This window comes from Buceros rhinoceros, unplaced genomic scaffold, assembly GCF_000710305.1.
Source record: "Buceros rhinoceros silvestris isolate BGI_N320 unplaced genomic scaffold, ASM71030v1 scaffold689, whole genome shotgun sequence".
NCBI classification, from domain to species: Eukaryota; Metazoa; Chordata; class Aves; order Bucerotiformes; family Bucerotidae; genus Buceros; species Buceros rhinoceros.
In genome coordinates, this window is record NW_010429572.1 from 79490 (window position 1) to 105239 (window position 25750).

The 25750-nt window shown below is 34.6% G+C and overlaps 1 protein-coding gene across 1 annotated transcript in view; it reads right to left on the reverse strand.

The window, feature by feature from the left end:
• The window catches only part of SIPA1L2 (signal-induced proliferation-associated 1 like 2), an 81499-nt gene that overhangs the window by 47027 nt on the left and 8722 nt on the right, over positions 1 to 25750 (reverse strand). The window contains exons 3-8 of the mRNA XM_010142667.1: positions 24818 to 25006; positions 20784 to 20958; positions 15073 to 15176; positions 8444 to 8601; positions 6330 to 6906; positions 1653 to 1927 (exon numbers count right to left, since the gene is read on the reverse strand). Of these exons, the coding sequence (XP_010140969.1) occupies positions 1653 to 1927; positions 6330 to 6906; positions 8444 to 8601; positions 15073 to 15176; positions 20784 to 20958; positions 24818 to 25006 (1478 nt within the window). The remainder of the gene's footprint in view (positions 1 to 1652; positions 1928 to 6329; positions 6907 to 8443; positions 8602 to 15072; positions 15177 to 20783; positions 20959 to 24817; positions 25007 to 25750) is intronic.

Consider the following 25750-nt stretch of genomic DNA (forward strand, 5'->3'; position numbering starts at 1 on the left):
AGAAGTTGGTATTTGAAAGAAAGAGGCATTAATGAGGATTTTTTTTTATATTCGAGAAATGAGGCTGGAAAAACCTTAACATAAATGCATAAATAATGTTTTTCATATTTTAGAATAGAAACATAGTTTTAAAACAAAATAATTTTCCTTAGTAAATAGTCACATTATTTTAAAAATGCAAAAAAATTTATAAAAAAGAAAAGCTCTTGCAGATTTTTCCCAGTTTGGTAGCACTCAGTTAAAACTTCTCCTACACATAGACTGACTGCCATGTATCATACTGATTTGGGTTTTTAACATTTTATTTCTAAAAAAGTATCAAAGAAGATATTTCACACAGTATGTATGAATTTCCATCAGGGGCCTATAAAAATACATGTTTTTACCTACAATATAATAGGATCAGATCATTAGGTTCATATTCTGTAAACAGCTTGGTAATGTATACCAAACAAGTCAGTGAAAATTCATACCCAGAAGCAGATGGTGAGAACAGCAAAGCTAAGCAGAGAGGCTTAATTGTAAATTCTATCCAGCTAAGCAGAATGGTGGTATTCTACATTCACAGTTATTTTCTTCAGAAAGGAACGCAACAAATCAATGTGCAGGTTGAGGCGGGCAGGGGGGCGCTTCTGTGTCATTCATCAGGCCAATGACTACTTGGAGAATTGCCACCAGTTAAACAGTATTCGTGTACAGTTGGCAACAACTTCATAGTGCTGCACGCTACGTAAAATTTTATGGCTGTTGTCTTGCCAAAAGCAACACATCAAATGTTTTTTCTGTTAAATTAAAAATCAGCAAGAGATTTAAAGTTGGCCTTCTACAAGACAAGAAATTCCATTTACTCTGGTACGGTTCTCATTTAGAATGAGACAAATTAAGAGCACCTGGACAAGGTATGTGAGAAATAGTCACATTATTATAAAGTTTGAGTTTTTCCCTATTTCTTCTCTAACTCATAATAAGCAAAAATGGAGATAAGAGAAAAAGGAACACGGATGAAAGAAAATTGCATTTCATCCCTGCAAACAATGGTACAATCACTATAATAATATGCAGTCTTTTCCTGCATGTGTGAGCACTTTTTTCATGTTGCAACATGATTTCTTTGCTTTAACAGATCATTTCATGGATGTAATTCATTATTTAACGCGACTAAATTAGATACCTGTAGAAAGCAAGGAGGACTCTAAGACTTGGTACCATATATGTATAGAACATAGTATTTTGCTATTTTTGTCAAGATTTCAATGTAAGAAAAAAAAATCTTTTTCAATAGTCAGGACTCAGACAGACAAGGTACAATTTTCAGAGAAGGATTCCCATTTTTCCAATTTAGTATTAAAAGACAAAAGTTTGTGGAAGAAAAGCAGTCACATCGGTTTTCATAACAGCTCAGTAAAAGGTTACTTTTTACTCTTTCAAAGCCATATAAAATTTCCACTCAGTTTCTTACAGGATCCCATTTTATCTTCTATTACAAGCCAACAGGGATTTTAGTAGAGATTGCTTTAAAAGCCTCAATAATATTATCAACAAACATGAGAGACTATATCCTTGACCAAAAGAGCCATCATTTTAAGCAGCAGCAGTAGAAAAAAAAACTCCAAACAGATACAAGTATCACATTGGGAACTGTTGGTTGTTACCTTCTAGGCGCTCCATCCTCATGGGGTTGAATAATGACCACTTTTACTGTCACTGATGTACGTAAAAGGTCAATCATTTGTTCATGAGTCAAAGTTGCCACAGCCACTTTACAGATCTCAACCAGGCGGCTCCCTTGCCGTAGGCCTGCCTTCCATGCAAAACCAAAGGGCTCCACATCTGCCACTATGCCTTCAAAATTCACATGGAATCCAAGTTGTCCCAACCCATTCCTCCGAAGGGTCATTTCTGTGGTTTCACATCCTCTGGTCACTATCTAAAGCAGTATCAGATTGTTAGGTTATTGTCAGGATGATCACTTCTTTGGACACATGAACAGATCTGTTTTCAAACACTACAAAGCCATGTATGGCTTGACATTAAGTATCTTTATTATATTAACAATTATTTTAACACTTGTTAAATATTGAATGAAGATTTCCGCATAACACAAAATGAACAAAGCATTTCAAAATGCTAAAAATCTTACATGCCCAGAGCAAACAGCTGACCCATGCCAAGTTCCTTCCCCATTGCCCAGCATTAACAATATACCACTTTTATCAAAAACAACTGCTTTAGTTTCAAAACACAAAGCAAGGAAGATGCTGTCCTGTCAGTTACTTCATTCTTGTTGGCTGACTGACTGCAACTGTGCAGCCATTTTTCTTTTTTTCAGTATTAGGCAGCATTAAAGATAACACAAACCAAATTGAGTGAAATGCTTCTGTTCTAGCCACTTTTTTTCCCCTCAAGAACATAGTACTGAAGATAATTTTGATTTATTTTGCCTTGTACTCAGATTCCTAACTACCACCATCTCCAGACATGGACATCACTAAACTGGGATAAGAGTTTTCACATCACCAGGAAATTAATAAACAAAAAACCTACTCTCTTCATATTAAATGAAAAGTAATTCTGTCATTACATACGGTAGGCAAAATCCTTTAAATTTGTACTTTGCTAATCAGGCTTATTTCTATGTACTATGTAAAAAGTTCTCAACAGTTTTGCCTCATAAAAAATAATCATACAATAGTGGAATACCGCACCAGACTCAGAAGACCAAATTCTACTCTGCATTACAAGGTAAGTTTGTGAGCTATCCTAACATTCCCTTCTGTCAGTGACACAAAACCAGTATGTATTTTAGCTGTATTAGTACAATTAGAACAGAAAATAAAGCTCTGTGAAACAACATTATAAAAAAAAAAAATCTGTGTTCGTAATGCATCTTTCAAAGATCTCACAGTGCTTTATAACATCAAGGCAAATATCCACTCTTTAAAGATGCATGTTACAACGCAGATCAAGATATCTTCCCAGGCACATGCTGCATTAGGAGCAGTTCCACAGCACACCTGGTTCCACAGTGGTGTTCATGCTGTTTATGGCTGCTTTCAGCATGCCTTACAAAGATACACACGTTACTCAACCCTAGACATCTAATTTAAGGCGCTTAAATTAGGAAGCTAGTGTCCTTTATAGTCCGTTGTAACCCTTTGCAAAGGTTGTCTTGTAGCTTGAGCTTAATTCAGGAAGCTATTTTGCTTACTTCAGCCAGAATCTGGGTAGTCTAGCTCACTAGTTCGTCTTGTGCTTCCCATAAAAGCATGACCCAACCTATCAGGGCTGCACGATAAAGGAGTGGGACTATGCAGCTAGTGAGATGTTGGCACTGTGACTGGGTAAAGTTGTCACAAACCCACTCCTTTCACTGCCTGAGTCAGAGGCAGTTGACTAGGTACAGTTTCATGGGAGGTTTCAACTGATCTCAAACCCTATTACCTTTATTCTGTCCCTTTTATCACATTAGCACATGCAGACATATCAGAGAGATGATATAGCTGAAAAAAGAGTGCTTTTTAAAATAGTGTTCCAACAGGGTGGTGTGCAGGGAGTGGATGGGACTATCTCCTTCACTGGCAACTGTTATGAAAGTACGTCTCCATCTTTGACAAAGAAACTTACACACATAGCAACTATTAAGCTGTAAGTTACTTTTGTAACTTCCTTTTTTACACTTCCTGTTTAACAAATCTTAGTCTAAGTCTCTTACAGAGTCAGGGATGAGAGGCCTAACTTATACTCCCCTCTCAATCCACTGGCTGACTGGAAAATATTTGGAGTGTTTGCGTAACTTATGTCTGCAACTTGGTCAGTGACAGAAAGTCATGGTTTTCAGTTACTGTAGCAAGTTTTAAAGTACTATTGACTTTATAGAATATTTCTTTATGGATATCTGTCACTCAGCACAAAAAAAAATTAGAACTTACATACATGAAAACAAAGTGCCACAAAACCATGAGGTATTGTAAGTTTGCGGACCTGAGAGGGCTGGTCCATGCTCATGCTATTAACCTAAGACAAAGTAATGAAACAGTTCGCCCTCATTCATTGAGAGCTAATCTTCTATGAGTGGTAAAACACTGGAGAAAGATCTTGCAAAGATCTGATATTCTAAAAGTAATTTCCTGGCAAATTGAGGCTACTTAAACTGTAGGAGTCTGATTTCATAAACTTTACACTTATTTATAAAGACACAGGCTTCGAAGTTAAAATGTCAAAGCCGTTCTTCAGAGTAGACTTTGGATATCTCGAGGTTTAGTTTACAAAATCATAATCTGGGTTTTACTATCAAAAAGGCAACCATTTCCTTTGTCATTAGCCAGCTCTGAGATTTTGGTATATTTAGAAGCTTTCTATTCTAAACAGAACTTTCTGTTGTGTTTATAACTGTGCATATTGTATTAGAGCTATAAGGCATGCTGATGGTACTAAGCTTTAGCTCTTTCTTTTTTTCCAGCTCTGAGGTTCACAGCTCTTCAGTCACAACTAACTTTCAACAAGACTTTCATAATTTATGATATATGGAAAAGAAATTTTCAGCTCTTCATTGGTTTCCATACATGTCTGTCACAAGTTTCTAAAATATATATGATATTCAGTTATGCAGTGAAAAAAACAGTCGGGAGTCCAGCTGAGGGATGTAATTTCATCTTTATGAAACTACACAATATTCTTTTTGGGAGGCAGACATCTCTTTATCACCATGCCACGATTACACAATACTGCAGAATGGCTGCACCAGCCAAAGCACATGGATCTTCCCAACTCAAAGCGGTCAAAATCCCTTCTTCAAGTAAGTTAAATATTCAAAGGTTAAATGAGAGGGAAGAGAAACATTCTTGTCAAAGATGCATTTACCCTAAATGGAAAGGATTCCAGGAGATCAAGCTCTCCACGAGTATATCCCAGGAAAGGTGACACTGCATGTTACATAGTAATGTCACAGAAAAACATAGCGCTGCTCCACTTCAAAATAAGTCTTCCTGCTTCCTTGGCTGCTGATTCACTGAACATAAGAATGAGGCTATGCATGAACTAAGAGTCAGTTTCTCTGAATGCACTTAATACAGGTGAAATTAAAAGACTAAGTCTAAGTCCAAGTCCCATGAAGAAGGTGAGGAGTGTTTTTAGAATACAGGTTTTAAGGAAATTTTGTCTATTCAGATTCTTGTCTAAAGATCCATCCAGGGTTTTCTTTTAACCTGGTATCACTCTGCCATTCTCTGTTACCCTAAAGCTCAGAACCACTGCTTTTTCTGCTTTCAAACGCAGCCTGCTAAGTTCATCTGTAGTTTGCTTTTGCTGCTCTTTCTACTTCATAGCACTAGTTATTCTTCCCCACAAATACAGATCTGACTCCCGACTGACAGATGCCAGCTCTCTGTTTTAGTCCTGAATTGATTCTTTTGATTCAAACCGAAATCACAGTCTCAGCTTTCCACATCTTTGCTTTATCTGGATTTTCAGATAGGCTTCCTATTCATCTGCATGATTTAAAACCAGGCAATAAAACATGACTATTTCTTTGACAAACTCATTTAGTAACTGCAACATTTTAATCAGTGGTTTTAAGAAAAACTTTTACTAGTGACTGAAAAGAGTTAATCATCTGGTCACTGAAGTTTGGTATTACATCACAGTTTGAGCTTTCAACTTCAGCATCTGCTTGGCACATGTGGTTGTTGACCTTACCTTTAAGTTATGAATCACTTAAAAGGTTTTTAAAGCATGCATATGAAATGTGGAATCAGAGTTTTAAATACTTTTTAGTGGTTGTAATGGTCATCTCTGAGCTTCTATATCAAAATGTATATAAGCACTGTAGAAAGCCTTCAACACCATAAAACAACTAAGGACGAACATTAATATGCAGCTTTCAAAAGAGAAGCAGCAAAGAAAAAGGAGAAAAATATGAGGTAAGAAACAGGGATGAAAAAAGTATTAGAAACAAGTAATGACATCTAACTCTTTAAAGCAATGTGAAAGTTGGACAGATGTCAGTGAAAGAGAGAAGGCAGAGTGCATTTGAGAAGAGACTACAGCAAGGGAAAACAAAAGCTTAGCTTTTCAATCCTAATTTCAACACTGAAACCATCCATGGCCTTGGGCAAGTCTATCAGATTATTGGTATCAGATTCCTCACCCCTGAAAATAGGTGGTAACACTTATCTTGTATGTGCTGTGAGAATTGTTGTTTACAATGCTTCCTGAAGATTGAAAACACTCTCTAAGTATAAACATAGGACATTTTAAATTATATTTAAGGAGATGTAGACAAGTAACTCTTCATAAAAAATCAGGAATTCCAGTTTAGAAACTGTACTTACTTCAAGTCTTTGAACAATTTCTCTGATGTCTTCAGTACAATTGTCTGCTGCAGACAGAAGAATACATTCTCCTCTTTCATAAAATATTTTGATGCTCATTAATCCAGATGTCCATCCAATAACATCTCTGCAGGAGCAGTTAAACACAACATTTTTTGATTCCTTTTCAATCAACATTATAAACTCATTGGAGATTCCAAGGAGACATTCAATATCAGCAGATTGGCCAAAATCTCGTGCAATCACGTTCCACATAATTGCTCCAACACTGAATAGATGTGCATCTTTCCTTGGTTTCACTTTTTCCTTTTTCTTTGCCCCTAAAGTAATAAAGCTAAACTTTGCTGAAGTATCCACTGTAGCTGTGGTAACAAAATTTTCTGCCAGATCTTTCAAGTATTCTTGACGTGTCCTTGTGGCCATAGCTCGAAATTTTTCTGACTTATGTGCCGCATTTTCAGCATTAATAACTTTGGCTAAAAGGAAGTCCCTAAAGACTGCTGATTTGGGGAACGTTACTCCTTTGGGAATGGGTGGACCAAATGGAGGTACATCTTTTGATCGTGAAACACCAACACTGGAAACAGAAAGAAAAAAACACAATGGTTAATTCCTAGAAAAAGATCAAATAATAAGTAAAACTGTGATCTGTCCAGTCCACTTACACAGTTGGGTTTAGCTTTTACATGTCAATTTTCAGGTATTTTATACACACCAAAGAACACTGATTGGGTTGTTCGTTTAAAAATGGCTTTTTTATTTTAAATATATGAAAGACATTATGGATGTAACTTACTAACATTAAAAAAATACCAAGGATAACTTTTCTTAGGGTGTTGCTATCTTCCCTTTTTAACGGAATAAATACAAAAATGCTTTGTGAGACATAAATGAGAGAAGTGTTTTAAAAATTATTTTTATGTAAGTCTGAATATAATTTTCATCTGTCATTCAGATGCATGACCTTAAAACCAAGAAATATATCAATAGAAACAGAATTTACTTTAATCCTCAGACATTTAGCTACAATAAAATATGAAGATGAAGAAAAATTACTGGAGTCAAATGTGTCTATAATGGGAGCATTCTGCACCTGTTTAAGTTGCCTACTCTATGTTGATAAAATTTCAAAATACTTGCAATTCTTGATATGGACAGTTCACAGCAAGATGTAAAAGAAATAGGAATATTTTCTCATTGATACAATTATACCTACAACTGATACCTAAATAAAGTATTTCAACTGAAGAAGGATTTCAAAATACAGTGCATACAACATACAACTACTGCTAGTTTGAAATGCAGTCACATTTGGGATGACAGACAGACGTCTTTTAGCAATAAGAAAAATGACTTATGAAATGTTATGTATTAAACACAAAAAAGCTACTGAAACAAGATCAAGTTCTAAAAGATAGCTTCAGTTCTAAAAGACAGCTAGAAGACAGTAATACGACCCAACCTCATGAAGTACTTTAATTTCATTCTAAACAATGAGTAAATATAATGCACACATGCTGAACCTGCACCATTATGTTTCAAGCCCTTATCATTATTTGCATAATTGCCAATCAGTGCAGAAGTACGCTTCCACAGTGGTTACCTTACTAGAATTCAGGCTGCGATAACTTAAATGTGAGAGTTAAGGTCATCTGAAATTTGAGATGGTTTTATACTCTCCAAAATCCTCATTCATGTATTTAGAGGCCAAGACTTATCCCAGTGTTATATTGTCATACTCACAGACTTACACACATTAATAGCCTTCTGAAATCCTTTATTTTAAATCACTTTGTTTCTAAAAGGAAATATGCATTACAAATTCAAAATTATTTGCAGACATAATAGAAAATTTTGTTTTCACTAACTTGCTATATCCCCATTTTGTGCTCAATCAACAACACAGTTCTGCACATACCCATTTAAGGCTACGAACTGCGCCTCATGACTCCAGATGTGTGCAAGGGAGACACTGGGGTATCAAACTCTCAGAAAACGTAGCAGAAATTTTTAAATTGTCTACATAGTATCTCTAGGAAATATTAAACTGTTAGAAGAGACAGTTCCGTTGCAGTCTTAGTAACAAACTTAATTAGTTATAAGGCTCTACTCACCTATAGCACACATTTTCAGTGCAAGGATTATGCACTTTGACTATCACAAATACATGTTGAAAGTGGGAACGAATATTTTTTGGAGTAAAAGGAAGTGCTCCTGGCTCTTGGAAGACAATGGTAACTATGTCATTTCCTATATGCCTTTTCCTTAGCAGCTAGACAAGAAACATGTGTTGAAAAATAAGTTATTAAAAAAACGACAATTTCTTCATTTTAGAATAATAATTAAAAAAAACCAAAAAACAAACCAAAATAAATTAAGCTTAATTGTTCAGAAATAACTTTAGTTAATCATATCCTGCATAGCTACTGATAAAGGATATTGGACTGAACTGCAAAAATGTAAAGAAAGAAAATTTGGTGAAGTTCACAAAAATACTCATGAGCTCTCCCACATCCCAGCATTAGTTCTGCATAGTTTCTGCTCATTTCTCTTTTATTTTATGAGAAAAACATGTATTTCTCTTAATTTAGTGCATCACTCTAGTAATAAAAAGTTACATCAATTGACATTTCTCACTATGCAGAGAACCGTACATCAGTTCCCTCTTTACAGTGTAGTATTTACCTCTGTATGAAAAATAAAATATTGCTTTATATAAAAAATAAAATATTGCTTTTAGTTTTCAATAAACCCTAGTTTTCTATGTTGCATTTTTATTAAACATTGTCCTTAATATTAGAACCTTGATTTTTTTTCAAATAGATTATCATGAATGCTCATCACTAATTTTAATAACTGCATACTTGAGTAACAGAGCTGAGACTCATGGAGAGATGGTAGCTATTAGAAAACTCATTGATTAAAAACATTCTTGTAATTGGTAGCTTTTATCATCAAAATATATTTAAGGAATAATGTAAAGTACAAAATCACTGTTACAGGCTAAAACTTAATAAAAACTACAAAACATATCTAGTAATAAGGGACTACTTCTCTCTCTCTCCCACAAAAATCTACAACAAAACAACAGAGTAAAATGATGCTCACTTTCCTCATGGAACCCTATTTTACCACTCAAATTTTGTACACTTTTTTCTTAAATACCTTTGCTTATATAACTTCCATGTATATTACTAGATGGAAAAAAGTAGTCTGGCATGTGCTACATTTTATATCCAGCCAGTCTGCCAAAGACCTTGAATTGTCAACTAACAGCATGCAGACACTTGAAGTCTTACCTTCAAGTGTAACTAAAAAGGATTACAGACTAAATTTATTTGAAAACTTTGACTGAACCAGTAAAAATTTCTCTATTGAGCTAATTTTATAGAACATAATCTTTCTAATAAAAGAGTATTTGCTTGTATTTCCTCAGTTCCATTAAAGTCAGTATTTCAGCTACCAACAAAAAACCACAAAGTTGCACATGCTAAAAGATCCATGAGTATGTTTCATTATACCTCTTAAAATACACAAAGGATGGAATTATGAAGGTAGTAAGATGGGCCAAAGCAAAAATTTTAAAGCACTCTGTACATCTATATTATTTTAAACATAATCAAAATCTCAATTGCAGATTAAAGAAATAAGACTTCTGATGAAACTTTAAAACAGATACAAGAACAGAAAATATTATTTGGTATAAGTCAAATGGCTAGTCAAGTTTTCAGTTGTTAACACTAAATTAAAAATAACTGTCTATTTGAGCAGTTTATGATATACATCCTGTTGGGTACAAATTACAATGGAAGTACACTGCATGGAACTGATCACGGAACTAAATGTGTCAGGTATGCTTTAACCTCCTGAGCTACTGAAGTGTACAATTAGATCATAGTAGTGAAGCACAAGTTCATGTTTAGAGGTTATTATTATCTCACAGGTTGGAATTTATACTACAGTTAAATTTGCAAGAAACCTTCCAATTATGAGGTACAAGGTGATTAATTTCTGCCTTTGTTATATAACTAACTGCCCAATTACTCTTGCTATAGTGGTTTATGCCTATACATTTCCACAGAGCAAAATTACAAAAATTAGAAAGCAACTAATTAAATTTATTTCTCAAGACAATCACTACTGTCAAGAATACTTTCTGCTTTTGTAGACTTCTTTAGGAGGTTCTGCTTGCCATCACAGGTTGCTTAAGCAAGAACAGTAGTCACTTAATAAGAGGTAAGTTTTGGCAATGTTTTAAACTTTACTAGTAAAACCAGTCTTTTCTAAATTATGGCAGTTCACATATCCTATCCCTAAACTATTTTTAAGAGCTTAAACCTCTAAGAGGTACAAAAATAGGAAACAGGAAGTCAGGTCATCAGTTTTAAGAACCTTAACAAGCTTGCAGAGATCTTAATGACTTCTTCAACATTTTAAAATAAAATCAGTGTAACACTGTTGTAAATGTCATGCATAAGTGGTTAGTGAACTTCAACACAATGCAAAGGCAAAGCACAGTCGTGCCTGTGCACAGAGTATCATAATGTAAAGAACTTCAAAAGGGGAGAGAAGTAAAGTGGGGTGATCTGAAACATGGAAAGAAGTGCTCTGGATAGGATAAAGGAATAGGAAAAGAATAAAGTATTGAATGGAAAAGGAGAGAACACATACTTCTCTGGGAAATGTGAGATAAGAATAGCATACTGAAAATGAAAAAGGAATTGAAGGAAACTGGAACTAAGCAAAAAGATCTACAGGAGAGCCTTTTCTAGTTCCCATTCTATAACCTATATTTTCCTCCCAACTTTTACTTCCTAGGTTTTTTTCAGGTTCTCAGTTTCCCCTTCCTCTCCCATTTTGAGGTCTGCTCAGGTTTGGGGGGTTTAGGGGGTTGTTGTATTAATGACTTTTTATTTTTCAGTCTGCCTTTCTAACATACTCTAAAGAGTCTCATGCCAGTGCAGAGCATGACAGAAACTCTCAACAAGGTTCACAGGTTACAGAGGATTACTTATATTAAGGAAATATCTAACACACTTTGACATTCTTCTAGCATCAGCCAAAAGGAAATCAGGGAAGTTTCATGTAAGAATACAAGACACGGAAAAGTGGAGACTGGTAAGGAAAATATGTTAGAAAAGCAGAATCCATTAGATTAAAATTATTTATATCAAATAACAGTTATTATATTGATTTTGAAATTTTAACTATTCAATTCTTAATTTTCAGATATGCACCTCTCAAGAAAAGTACTGTTTTAAAACTTCGTATATTTACAGGTTATGCCCAGTCATAAAAATCTACCCAGTTCGAAAGGATTTTCATTTCCTAGTCAAACTGCAAAACAAGAAGGAATTCTTACTGAAATAGCAGTGAAATACATTCTCCATTACGTTGATGAAATGTTGAGTCAAATAAAATCTTTGAACTTACTTTAGTATTTCTAAATAAATTTACTAAATTTATTTAGTACTTATTAGTATTTATTTATTACTAAATAAATGTAGTATTTCTAAAATAAATGGTTTCAAAAGTTTTATTTTCAATTTGTGTTCTTACCGAGTACCAAAATCAGAAACAAACAGCTAAAAATATGACATCGAATCTGTTTAAACTGAGTTTAACCCCATGTCTTGTTATTCCGACCATTCTAACAATAGCTTAAATTCAACAAGTTTATTTCATTATTGCATATCTGTTTCTTTAAGTTTTCATTAAACCAGGTGAAAACTGATTATTTGAACTGATTTGGATTAATCAGGTCTGACCATGTGTACACAAGCAGACTGCAAACATGTGAATGGGAAGCTTGCACGGGAACAATTTGGAAAGGGATGTCACGAAGGAAAAGTTTAAAGGGGAAAACCTTGAGCTATGATTTGAAGAAAAGGCCAGTAAAGGAAACAAAACTGGCCACACCAGGGCTGGTAGTCTTTTCTGTCCTAGGGAAGGAGCAGCTGACTTGAAAGTTCCCAGCCTATGTTGCAGCCAAAGTGAAAATTACCTTGCTCTTTGGATCTCTTGATGGCTCTAAAACTAGAGGGATGTCCTGATCAGGGACCAAGCAGGGCGTAGTTATGTCCTGGAAGAAGCAACAGACAATTCTGGTGTGGCCCATTTTTGGCTCACAGGTACTTGGACCCTAAGCAATGCTCACTGCTTGCTCGTTGTAGGCCACAGTCCTAGATGATAAAGAGTCACCTTGCCCAGTCCTTAGCAAACAAGGGACACAGGGATAGAATGCAGTAACGTCATTGCCAGTACACACACAATATGGAATAACTATTGAATGGGGGGGTCTTCATTGCTAACATAACCTGAAAAGGTTCTAACTTCCCTTTACTTGGGTACGTAGAGTTAGAGAGCCAAACCCTGAAGAGACAAACAACCTTCATATTCCACAGCATCTGTAAGTCTCTGTCGTCTTTGAGCACAACTGATGCAACTACATCTGTGGTCTTCAGCATCTAAAACGTCTCAAGGAACAAGAACTAATTGAATTCTACCCTAGCTTGTGAGGAACAATGCTGTTGAAATATTTCATGCTTCCATATGTATTTTGAAACTAAACAGTAAGAGCAGAAAATTAAATAATGATTATAGATCCCTTTTGCACATTAAGGCTGGCTAAATTCTGGTCATTTGGGTGCACTTGTCACATTTCGTTAAGACTCTGTCCATGCGGCGCAAACGATGCTAGTTCCCAGCACCTAAAAAAATAATGTGGTGGGTCTTCAGATTGTATAACACTTGAACTTGGAAAACTGCCACATTATTTTGATCCCAGGAAAACCATGAATAACAATACGGTGCTTCTACTAAATGCTGAACCCGTTAAAGTGACAATGATGAGAGCTTACTAAAACACTGTGGAAAGGAGTGCTTACTAAGGAAAACCATGGAAGATAGGAAGATTTTACTGTACACAGGAATCATCACCTGACTAAAGAAAGACACATAAGGAAATCATGAGAATGAAAGGAAGGCACAGGAAGAGGCAAAAGGACAGTAATGGGGGGAGTTGAGCAACAGAGCAGTGAAGATGACAAACAGCAAAAGTTATGAAAATTAGTGGATCATGGCAAGAGCATACCCTGTTCTCACAAACAAGGGGAAGTCATGACAGACAACAGAAGTAATAAACTCCAAGTAAGGCCATATTCACTGTCAGTGCCTGTGATTAGCTATGAAAACATTACTTCTTCCTTCCAAAGCAAGCTCATTCAGTGTATTATATCTTCCTAATACTGTACAGTTTTCCCTATTTACATGTTACAAGTCAAAGACTGTTATGAGCGATTACAGACAGAACTCCTAGTGCGTTTACTAAATTAATCCTGTACTGTAACAATGTGAAAGTGAAAGTTTAGAGATGTGGAGCAATCTCAAATCAGTGATGATGATCCCATACCTTGCTTACTAGCTATGGCACAGTTCAAGGTGTGATATAGCTGAACATTCTGTCTTCTAAAAGCCACACATTTTAAGTTGTGAGTCATCTAAAATTTTGTATTATTCATATAGATTCCTAATTTAGTTTGTTTAAACCACATCTAAATCCTAAGTGTAATGGAGTAATAGTTGCAGTTGTCTAACTCTTCACTTTAAACAGTTCTTCAAACAGTTGGGAATATTATGCACTGACTATTTAAAATACATAAATACATTATACACTTTCTTTCATTTCAATTTTCATTTATTGTTTCTCAAGAATTTTAATAATTTTATTTTATCTTTTTCCTGATGCCTTGACACATCTCTTTTTCTTCGCATGAAGGCCTATTGATAGGGTAGACATAAAAGATACAACTCACATACAGTTTAACAATCAGTAACCATCTTTCATGTGCTGTTCAAAGAAAGTGAGATAGCATCTTTATTTCATGACAACCCTCCAAAATGACTGAAGTTTTTATATCTTGCATGGGGATGAAAGAATATTCTAAAACTAACCAAATAAATCCAACACATATTTCTGCAGACGTAGAAAAATGCAAAGTAGTGGCACAAATATGAACTATCATCAGCCTGACCTAGAAGCAATTCTACTGCTTTTATTTAAGAGTTAATGTTGATATATTATACCAAATGCGCTTGTACTTTTTAATTCAGTCACAAGAAATACCCAAGACAGGCAAGACAGAGTAACCTTACTGGTGCACTTTGGATGCTGTGCTGGTTTTTAGCCATCCTTAATGCTTTAAAGATATTCTGAATTATTATATAAGCAAAGGGAATTCTCCAGAAATAAGTACACTGCAGTTTTATGTCTTCATAAGCAGACACCTTGAAGGATACATTTAAGCATTTATTACTAAGCTGACACATTAATAAACATTTCAAGATCTGTAATATAAGGATTAAGTGGAATCTTTAAAAAATCTTATTACATGCATATTTTAACCATAAGACTACTTTCAAGCTTCATTCCATTCAATGTTTAATATATATAGAAGATGTAAATCCAGTCCAAACTGAAAATAACTCATTCACCACAGGCAACATTATCTTTTAATAATATCATGGAATGGGGGAAATAGAACAAATTCCTGAATTATATAGTATTAAAATCCTATGAGATTTCTAATGCCTTATAATATTTTAACAAAAAACAAAACATAACCCACAATTGAGTCATACTCCACATAAACCAATTCAGTTTTAAATCAGTATTACTAAAAAAAATAACCTCAATGTCAAACATTTATAATGTAAAATTACAATGAAAAGTATAAGAACATACCTGTTGCCTGTTACTGGGCATGTATGGAAGCATTGTTGATACATGAAACATTAACTCATAATCTTTATAGGTAGTATAGAGGGAATGAGTTCCCGTTGAATCAGCTGAAAATTAATTTAATCACAAGAAGGTCAGTAAAACAGAACACTCATAATACTGTTTAGGACACCACTCTTTGCATGCTATGATTTAAATCTACTAATACAATTTAAACCTATCAAAAGAACAAAACCAGTTTGTATCAGCTAACTATTTAATTTCATATTATGACATAGAAGGGTCCTGCAAGAAATTGTCTGTTTATGAGGCCCAAATGATCTAATTTTAAATATATTGGCATTTCATAAAAAACAAACGAACACTGAGCTACTTGAGTTTATTTTTATATATTTTCATTATTTAAAATACTAATAAGGACAATTGACTAATCCCATACTTAACCACAAATAAACTGACAATGCTACTTCAAACCTGACATTAGCATATACTGCAGACCAGACAATTTTAAAATGTCAAATACACAATACACTGTAGTACAATGTCAAATAATTTTATTTGGAATTTTCAGATCTTTAAAAATTATTGAAATATATTTCATATATTAAATGACCTGTTTTTTTTTTTCTTTAGGAAGTTTTTTAATAGAGTTAGCATTTCAGAATGTTTACAGCAAATTAGATGAGTTCTATTCTCTAGTCATAAGTTAATCCTTTCTATTCATCTTTTTTAATATGTATGGTTTATTTAAGTAAGTACAATTAACTTTAAAGCAGGAGGTTGGGAACACCTTATGGAGCCAAGAGAGCTGTGAATTTTTCTTCTCTTTTCCCATGTTCATTCATTTTAAAATATAATTTTGTATTATTTACACCAATAAACATTCTGCAGCACTCTTTCACACACTGTTTAAGATTTTGGCATTTCGTTTAGTTTTAAGTATTAACTGTATTTCAAAAAGAAAATTATGATAGTTCTGTGGGTAAATGTACGTAAACATACACTTAAGTAAAATTCAACAGCAACCATACTGTATCTGTAGCCTTAATCTGAAAATACTTATGTGAATGTATTATTTTGAACATATCCATATTACAACTGGCTTCATCAGGTATGTCTGTACAACAGTAAAATTAACTGCATTTACTAATATTGATTTAATATAAATTATAGTTATATAAGAAATAGGGACCACAGTTTCCACTGAAGTTTCTTACTTAAATGTTGCTAAAGAAAGCAAACATTGCACTCCGGTCTTTTAAACTCTTTGTTGAAAATAACTCCATTATAACCTTTCCATTGCATTTTGGAAAGACAGAGTTTTGAAGAGATAGAAGATGAAACAAATTATGTTGTGAAATACAAATATCTGCCTAAACCACACTAATGTCAGCAACTGTACTCCGTGACCCTTTCTGCAGTTAGATATTAAATAAAGTCAAAGGTCTTGAACAGATACTGCGCAAAACAGTCCCTTTACTTATTACAGAAAGGCAGATTCCTTACCCTTAAATCAACGTCTTGCTTAGCTGAATACTTTTGTCTTAGCACCTGGACTTTGGAAATGAGCTAGCAAGTATTTTCTTCTGAAAATTAGTCCCTTACACTAAGCAAGTTGAAATCTTCTAATTCAACAGATGCTTTACTGAACACCTATTAAGGCTCACTGTGATTAAATTTACATAATAGGTGCTACTTCAAACATTACTCTGCTGACAATGTGAAAACCAAACATATCTGGGCTGCCATTTTTGCACCTCGTTCCTTTCTGAACATTAGTTTTATCTCACAAAGTTTGAGAAAAACTTGCTAAACCTTTTTTCAGTCATGAAGCATTCCAGCTTTTCTACTAAAAAGCACTTTTTAGTGAACAAAAGTGAAAGAGCATTATACCTCTGTAGATAAAAAAATTTCCTCAATTTATTTCACCTTAACTTCTCTCATTACAGGTATAAGGAAATTAAATGCAAACATAATCAAATTTATCCAAAATATAATCCATAATTAAAGTCTGAACATTACAAATGAGGATATTAATGTTCCAATAATGTAATACCTCATTTCTAATAGATTGATACGGTCTAAAACATATACTAAACAGATTATATAGCATTTGAATTGTTAAAGTTTCCTCTAATTTTCTTATTTCTTGATCATGGGATTTAGAACTGCATGCCATTAAAAATGCTCTAAAGAAGGTCAGAAGAGAGTCTGTAGTTAATATATTCCACATGTTCTTCATTTGCACTGGGTCTGGCTTGGATGGCGTTACAGCAGCCCACATGGTGCTCTGTTTTCTGTATGTCATCACAGCAGTGTTGATAGCACACCAATGTTTTAGCTATTGCTGAATAGTGCTTGCACAGCATCACGGCTTTCTCTGTCTCTCACACCGTCCAGCACCCCACCCCCAAGCAGTATTCCAGCGGCGGGCAAGACTTTGGGAGGAAACGCTGCTAGAACATCTGACTTGAATTCACTAACGACATACTCCATACCATGTAATGTCATGCTCTGCAGTAGAACTGGAGTGGGAGGAGTTTTCCGTGGTAGCTGTTGGTCAGATCAGCTGGGCATCTCCACTGGGAGGTGGTAACTGACTGCCTTTGCATTACCTGGTTTGTGGGGGTTTTTTGTTGGTTGGTTGATTGTTATGGTGGTGGGTTGGTTTTTCAGTGTTTTTTTTTTTTTGTGGTTTCTTTTTTTTGATGGGAGGGGATGGGTGGGTGGTGAGGGACTGTTTGGTTTTTTCCTTTTTTTTTTCCCATTACTGAACTGTCTTAATCTCAACTCACAAGTTTTTCCTGCTTTTGCCCTCCTGATTTTCTCTCCCATCCTCTTCGGGGTGAGTGAGTGAGTAAGTGGGTGGGGCTTAGCTGCCAGACAGGTCAACCCACCACAATATTTTACATTCTGTATTCCATATGAAATGGACCAATTAATCATTCATCAAAATATTAAATAAACAGATCAAATTTTATAAAATGAAGAATGCTTTAAAGAAAAAAAAATCACAGCTAGGGAAACATTTGAGTATATAAAAACTTAATATAATGTGAACCATACAACAACTGAGCAAGAAATATTACTGAAACCATTATGCCTACCAAAAAGGTAGCTAATAGTTATGAAATTATTAAGCTATTCTGAATCTGCAGGCAGTCAGATCAATGTATTATCCAATTATAAATATGACATGCAGTAATACTTGTTGTGCCATTATATTAAAAAAACTATAACACAAAAAACATGACAATTAAATCAGTAGTTTAAGTCACGTCTTTGTGAACTTTCTTAATTCCATTCTGTTTGTTGCAAACTATAAGAATATATTATGACAGGCCAACGTCACTAATGTCACACACAGCATTAGTAAAACATTAAAATTATGTTACTGAATGATATGCCCATCAGCAATGTACACTCATACTGAAGCATGGCAAATATAGAAATTGAATTTGCTTGACAGATCAGCATATATTTTCATATGTAAAAATTTCTAGGTGACAGTCGGTCATGCTCTGATTGGGAGGAAAAAAAGCAAAACCAAACCATCCCTCACTCCTTCAAATTTTTTATCCTTTTTTTATCAATTCATCCTAGAAGTCTGACATCCACAGCATGTTAATAAATACTTCTACACATTAATTTGAAAAATGACTTGTTATTCTGTAGGATGCCATAGTCTCTATCAAGCCTGAATTATTAAAGTGAAACAAGCATGGATTTTTTAAGCAAAGAGGCAATAATGTTAATAAAAATAAATGTGTTGCTTATGTGGTTTGATAGGGCTACAGAATTGCAGCTTTCCCATCTTCTAAGCCATAAATTAGAATGTCATAGGATTCAGCTCACTTTTTTCACCATTTCCCAACACTACTAGAGATGAAGAATGTGAAAGACTTCCTGAGTTGCAAAGCTAGCCTCCCTTTATTGCAAAAGCATGAAGTTTTATCGTCAGCTCTGCATGGTTCATTTTCCACTGAGGATTGGCCTTTGGACAGTTTATCTGCACTGGATACCAACCACAATGTCACACACTAGTCATTTCCAAAAATTTCTAAATGAATCATTCTCTCTCCTAATGCCGTACAGGAGATGACAGACCATCAAGGCACTACAAGTTGGATAAGCGAAAAGAAAACCTTTCATGACTATGACACTGATCAGTGTCCAAACGAACAAAAAAAAAGACAATCCAGACATATTCCAGTTAAATGAAGAATGTTGAAGTAGCAAAGACATGCAAGAGATTCCTAGGTGCCAGGCTAGATCAGGTGGATAAGCGGCAGGAACAATACAGAAGCAAATTAGAGTATTTATTGATTCCTAGATCTCTGTGACTATCTGAAAGGCAAAATATCCCTTGCAAGAAAACAAGATCTTCCCTTAATTTCGTTTAAGTAGATCTTTCTAGCTTCCTTCCTGGCAGCTTTTCTCTAACAGTTCCAGGAATTTCCCACTTGGTTAGAAGCATAAGTAGAATACACACACAAGTGGCAGGATTTAATAGTTTAAAAATATGTACTTTGCTAACAAAAGTATTCCTTTTCTGTTATACACATATACAGTATGTAAAAGATATACTACTTTCAAGATGTTAATATGCAAGCTACAACAAAAACAAAGATACAAATCAAATCATAGAATCATAGAACGGTTTGGGTTGGAAGGGACTTTCAAAGGTCATCTAGTCCAACTCCCCTGCAATGAGCAGGGACTTCTTCAACTACATCATGTTGACCAGAGCACCAGTCCAACCTGACCTGGAATGTTTCCAGGCATCTACAAGTTCTCTGTTGGGGCAACCTGTGTTTCACCACTTTCATAATAACATCTTCCTTATATCCAGTCTTTATACCTACAAAAGTAGTACAGTAAAATGAAGTAGATGAATAATTAAGATATCCTTAAATCACAGCTCACAGTAATCAGTTTTCAAAATCCTGTTTAAGCTACATTAAACTAAGAATGAGTTGAGTTAAATGTAAGGGCAGCAGAAAGCAGTGCTAATAAAGAAGTGTGTTAACATACCATTGACTTTAACAGCAATACTTCAGCTCCCATTTTTGCTACAAAAGCCAAGAAATTTGTACAATTAAATTATTATACTATTGCACTTAGGGAAACTAAAAGACCTGAGGAAACGTCAAACAATGTGTTACCAATGTGGTAACACAGTGGTTAGGTAGATGAAAGTTTATCAACTGCTGAATGGTAACATGCATAGTCTGGAGATGTGAGCAACTAGAAAAATGAGAAAAATTGATTGCTCCTCAAATAGAAACATGAATATGCATGTTGATTTCAAAAAAGCACAAAAGTTTAGTTTAAGTAAGGAAAATGGTCCCTTGTCATGATTCCGTATTTTGAAACACATGCCTTTTCTTTTGCCTTTCTAAGGATAAGAAGTTAAAGTGTCCTCGGGAAATTCCAAAATATTTTTTAAAAATACCACTTACATAGTATGATTTTAACTAAGTACGAATGAAATAATTTGCTTTGATTTTCAGTTCAATTAATGCCACTGAAAAGCAAATAACCTTTCAGATAAGGCGTGATACATGCTTTTATCATACGCTTCATCTTCCTCATTTACCATACAATCTTAGTAATCAAAATCCAAAGTCAAGAGCATGAAAAGACAAGATAGCATTTGCAGAAGATCAGCTGAATAATTATAGTTTCTACCATGGGTCGGAAACACAACTTACTTTTATTATCTAGCTGAGCCCTGTATTTACTAAATCCTTTTAGCCGTACTCTCTGGCCCAGCAGATCAAGGAACTCTTCGAAGGCTGGTCCTGCCATCTCATTATTATACATTTCTTCCTCTGTGCTTTGGCCTGCTTTGCAGTAAAGGATACCAATTTTATGTTGAAAACTCAGCTGAAATTAAAAGAAAAAAAAAGGAAAAATTCAGAAGCAAAGTCAATACTAGAAAAAATACTGATGACTAAAATATTAACACTGTTAATAACCCATGGCAGAAGTTATCTGAAAGTGAAAAAATAAGCTCTGATTTGGGAAATTAAGTCACCACAGAAATAATAAGGAAAAAAACCCCAAATATCTTGAAAGGAAACTGGATCATCACTATCCAAACAGATAAAAATAGTACATGAAGATTTTTGACTTATTTATCTATAAAAGCACACTCTATTGCATGTTATAGTATGTGAACTTTAATTATCAATTTTTGTATAACACTTTTTTCTCAGATTCAAAACAAGGTGAGCTTATTTTCCCTTATTTCTACCCCTTAAAGATCAGTGCAGTTCCATTAAGAGAAGCCCTCAAAACAGTAACTTCCGTAATCTTTTCCCCACAAAATCGTTCATTATTAAAAAGTGTTCTCCATTTTTGAAGTATACTTCAAGCCAGAAATCAGATTGCAGTTAAATAGTTTTGTTAAACAGACTAGAATCTCAACACTAAAAAGTGATAAATTACTTCCACAAAAAATAAGTCTAAAAACCTAAGAAGTATAAAAAGAGATGATTACTTCTTGATCTAAGTATTGTCTTGTCGTCTTAGCTTTAACGCATACTTAAGACGACAAACAGGAAACCTCCATGTGAATGGATTCATCCTGATTCTTAAGTGACAACTTTTAGAGGTTCACAAATTGTCAGACCATCAGTCACACCAGATTCTTCTAAGGCATTTATCTATATTCACAATCCAGATCAAGTTTCCAGCTGTAGACTTCTCTTAATTGAATTTCAGGATTAGCGTCTAAAATGCATATTCCGCAAAGACTGTATATATTCCTATTGGAGCAAAGGTGACAAGAACAGTCTGCTTCATCTTAGTCACATGTAACACATGGTCTGCCACCTTAAATGTATTGCAAAACTCAAATCCAGAGACATGCTACTTCACCAGTATTTTACCACAGCAATTTTGAGGAAAAGCTGCAAAATGAGAATACTAAAAGTTCTGAGTCAAGTAAACATACATACATGAAGGAAGAAAGTGTCAAAAATATCATTCCAGACTTGGAACAATCCTTAATCTTCCCTCTTCAACAAATGCATTTTTCCATTCTAAGTGGAGACATCTATATAAGGCAGTCGCCAATAGTCAATTAAAAAAAAAAAAAAAAATCAAACCAAACACAGAGAACCACTACCCAAACCATCACCTCTGAAGAAATAAAAGCTTTGCTTCACTACAGTTTTACTAACTTAGTCTTCTGTGTTTTCATGATGCTACTGCTTTTTTAAGCTAGTATTCTGTCTTTGTCTGCCATGCCATTCAAGATGTAACTTGACAGCATTCTTGGTTTAACTATTTACCTTCATGCACAACCAACACACAAAAACTCCCCAAGATGTCCAAGTTCATGAAGATTTTTGAAGGCCATAGAATCACAGACATTAAAAAAATCTCATGTCCAAAAAGCAAATGTATTAAAACGAAGTAAGAGGGAAATGCTAGACATTTAAAGTCAATAGCAAAACACTTCATAACATCAATTTGGCCTTCTTACCACGAAGTTAAGCCCATCAGCAGGGCAATTTCTTCTCATTTTTACCAGTTCAAACAGGCCAAACTCCATGAGCAGATCTATATTCAGGGCAATGCACACTACCAAATTTGGGCTACTGGCGTAAAAAACCTGCACCGCAGTAGGAATAAGAGTAATGTATTATGACAGACCTCCCACCTCTCTGAGGAGCCCCAATCTATCCTCTCCCTTTGATAACTGCTTTACACAGGCGGTGAGCCTTTGTGGAAGATAGTCTGGCAGGAGGCAGTTGGGAACGAAAAACAGGCTTAGTAAGGACAGGAATGAAGACAGGTGCTGCAATCAGGTTTCACCTGGACAGCACAGAATACAAAAGAACTAAAACTGTGCCAAAGTTTGATGTGGAATGGGAGGGAAGACCATCTGAAATGAAATGCTGATTATCATATGCCAGAATAAATCAGGGAAAGGCAGATTATTTATTTATATATTAAAATTATGTCAACCATTCAATTTGCATCTACTTTCTACCATCATTTTTAAAGACAAAGTTTTAGTCACTTGTTTCCTCCATAATCCATATTAGATGTCACTGAAAACTATGAAACAGGTAGAAAATGAAAACAAAACACATAAACAGTCTTCAGGCTGTTGAGGAACTATGCAAACATTTAATACACTGTTATGGAAAATGAGTATCATTCTGGTGACATTATTAATCCTCTAGATCATGATTCATATTTTTAAATTAATGACACTTCAGCCAGTCATCACCTTCAGTTGCCAAGCATAACTTTTTTTGCATTTGCTTGCTTAATAAACTGAAAGCATCAAGTATGTAAGAGGATTAAAAGCATAAATGGATCTCATGCCAGTTCTATGAGCAGCTTTCTGTCTATGTTCAAGTAATTATCTCATAATAAGGAGCACATAAGATATATTAATATTACATTTTGCCTGGTGACAGCCCATTTCACAACAGGATTTAATTTTCAGAACTGATCACCCAAAATAAAAAGAAATGCCACGTATTCCTGTTTCTCAAAATTAGGCATTGATGATTAAAGAGTTACTTTAGTCAGTTCAATGGACAATCTCCATCTCCAATTTTTGGGAAATACTTCCAGTGAGTTTGGGAAATATTCAGGACAGGTCAAATAAAGTAGTACTGCATAGTCCCTAGAATATACTGCCCCTCTGAGCAGTGAATATTATTTCTTAGATTAACCTAAACTCACTCTGGAGCTCAAACAGGAAAGACAGAGTGGCAGTGTATCAGGAACTCTTGGAGTCTGAACTGAGTGCTTCTGATTTCCCTTTGGTTTTTTTACTACGAGAACTGAAAAACACAATAGAAAATAAGGACATTTGGCAAAACGAATTTTGCCAGCCAGTTAAAAGTCCTCCTCAAAGACTACAGTGAACAAAAGTAGCAAAATATACATACAAAACCACCTTAACAATTCACCCAAAAAAGCAGTTCTCTTCCTTTGTCTACATTTACTTGTCTTTGATCAAATGTTACAGCCACAAAAGGAGACAGAAGAACTCTCATAGACACCACCGATGTTAGACACAATTGCTACATTTGGAACTGAATTAGTATTAAAAAAAATTAATTACATCTCCATCATAATAAACCAGAACCATCAGCTGATTCAAGTTCAAAAGATAGACAGTGACTTTTCCCTAGAAAGTCCAACCTTCACTTAAAATGATTTTCTTTTAAAATATGGTTTTAAAAATGGATTTAAAAGCTATTACAAGCCTGTCCTTCACAAAATATTCAGACACTGTAAATTTAATCACTAGCTGTGACTGAAGCAGATTCACTTTATTGAACCCAATAAGTTTCACTATTTTCTCTCCAAATTTAAGCCATATGAATATTTTATTGCCATGCAATTAATCAGGCTCAATGACAATTTCAGTTCTTTGAACTCAGAAGCATTCTACTCTAGTAAGACCCATACAGATAGTGAAATTCATTTCCTACTAATGTTAAAAGTTTAGTTATATTTCTTTTACTCACCTAAAGAGAACCTCCATAGATTGGTATTTTCACAATATGCAATGTATTGTAAAAGTAATTTTCTTAGAAAAGCAAACATCATTTTGTCAATGAAAACTCACAAGTATCTCCAAAACCAAGGAAGTAAATGGTTTGCATTACAAAATCATGTTTATTAACATTGCCTGCAAAGCACTTCAGGTTTTTTGTTGGTTTTTGTTTTTTAATCAATAGTCCTTAAACAAAAGTCATGTGCTACATACCCCTTGTTCATCCAGTTTAAGCAGCTGTTCAGGTACTTTTGGTGAGTTGGAAGCCTGCCTCAGGCACTGAATGCTCAGCTCTGGTATTACATACTCTAGTACCTCTTTGAGAGGCAGGCCTCTTGCTGTGCCATGCCGAGCAGTGGATGGTATAGCATCTTCTAAAATTGCCCCTCTAAGTGTAGTAAGCTGCAGTAAAGGTAAAACACAGAAACTATTTTCAGTTCTAATACTACAATGACTTTTAAAGATATCAAGTTCAGGTTTTATCAAATCATAGGAAAAAGAATGGAAGAAAGAGTTCCCTATTTTTATTTTTTTTAACCACTAAAAAGACTACTAAAAAACTTTTAAAGAGCAGACAGGATCTTATTGTCTCAGTGAGAAATATATTTTTTGATTGAAGAAATTAACTGACGATCTTATTAACTAATTCTAATTCCTGAGACAACTACCTTTTTTGGAAAAAATATTTAGAACACCAGGAAAACTAAAAATTGTTAGTTTTAATGCCATACTATTGTAGCAGACATAGTATTTGAAAGTGAGGTTGGACAGGTGAGGTAAGTCACAGCTAATGGCATCTTCATTTAACCCATCCACCAATTTTTTTAAGCCATATTGCTTTATCTTCATTGGATTTGGAAAAAAGAGAGTAATTTCTTACAAGTGAGACAGCTGAATCTCCTCTCCATGCAGGCACACAGAGGCACCCCTTTTTTTGGCAATCAAAACCCTAGTCTAAAAATAATTTTTTTCCTGTTTGTAAAACAGAAATAAATATGTGTTTGTAAAAGCATATGAGCCGAGACGTATCAAGAGCTAACCCTTCACTATGTCCTAATCACAATAAAGAGCAATAGTCCCAAGGATTATGAAAATTTATAGTTGCTTGCTACAATAACATTATCTATTTTTCATACAAATCACAGC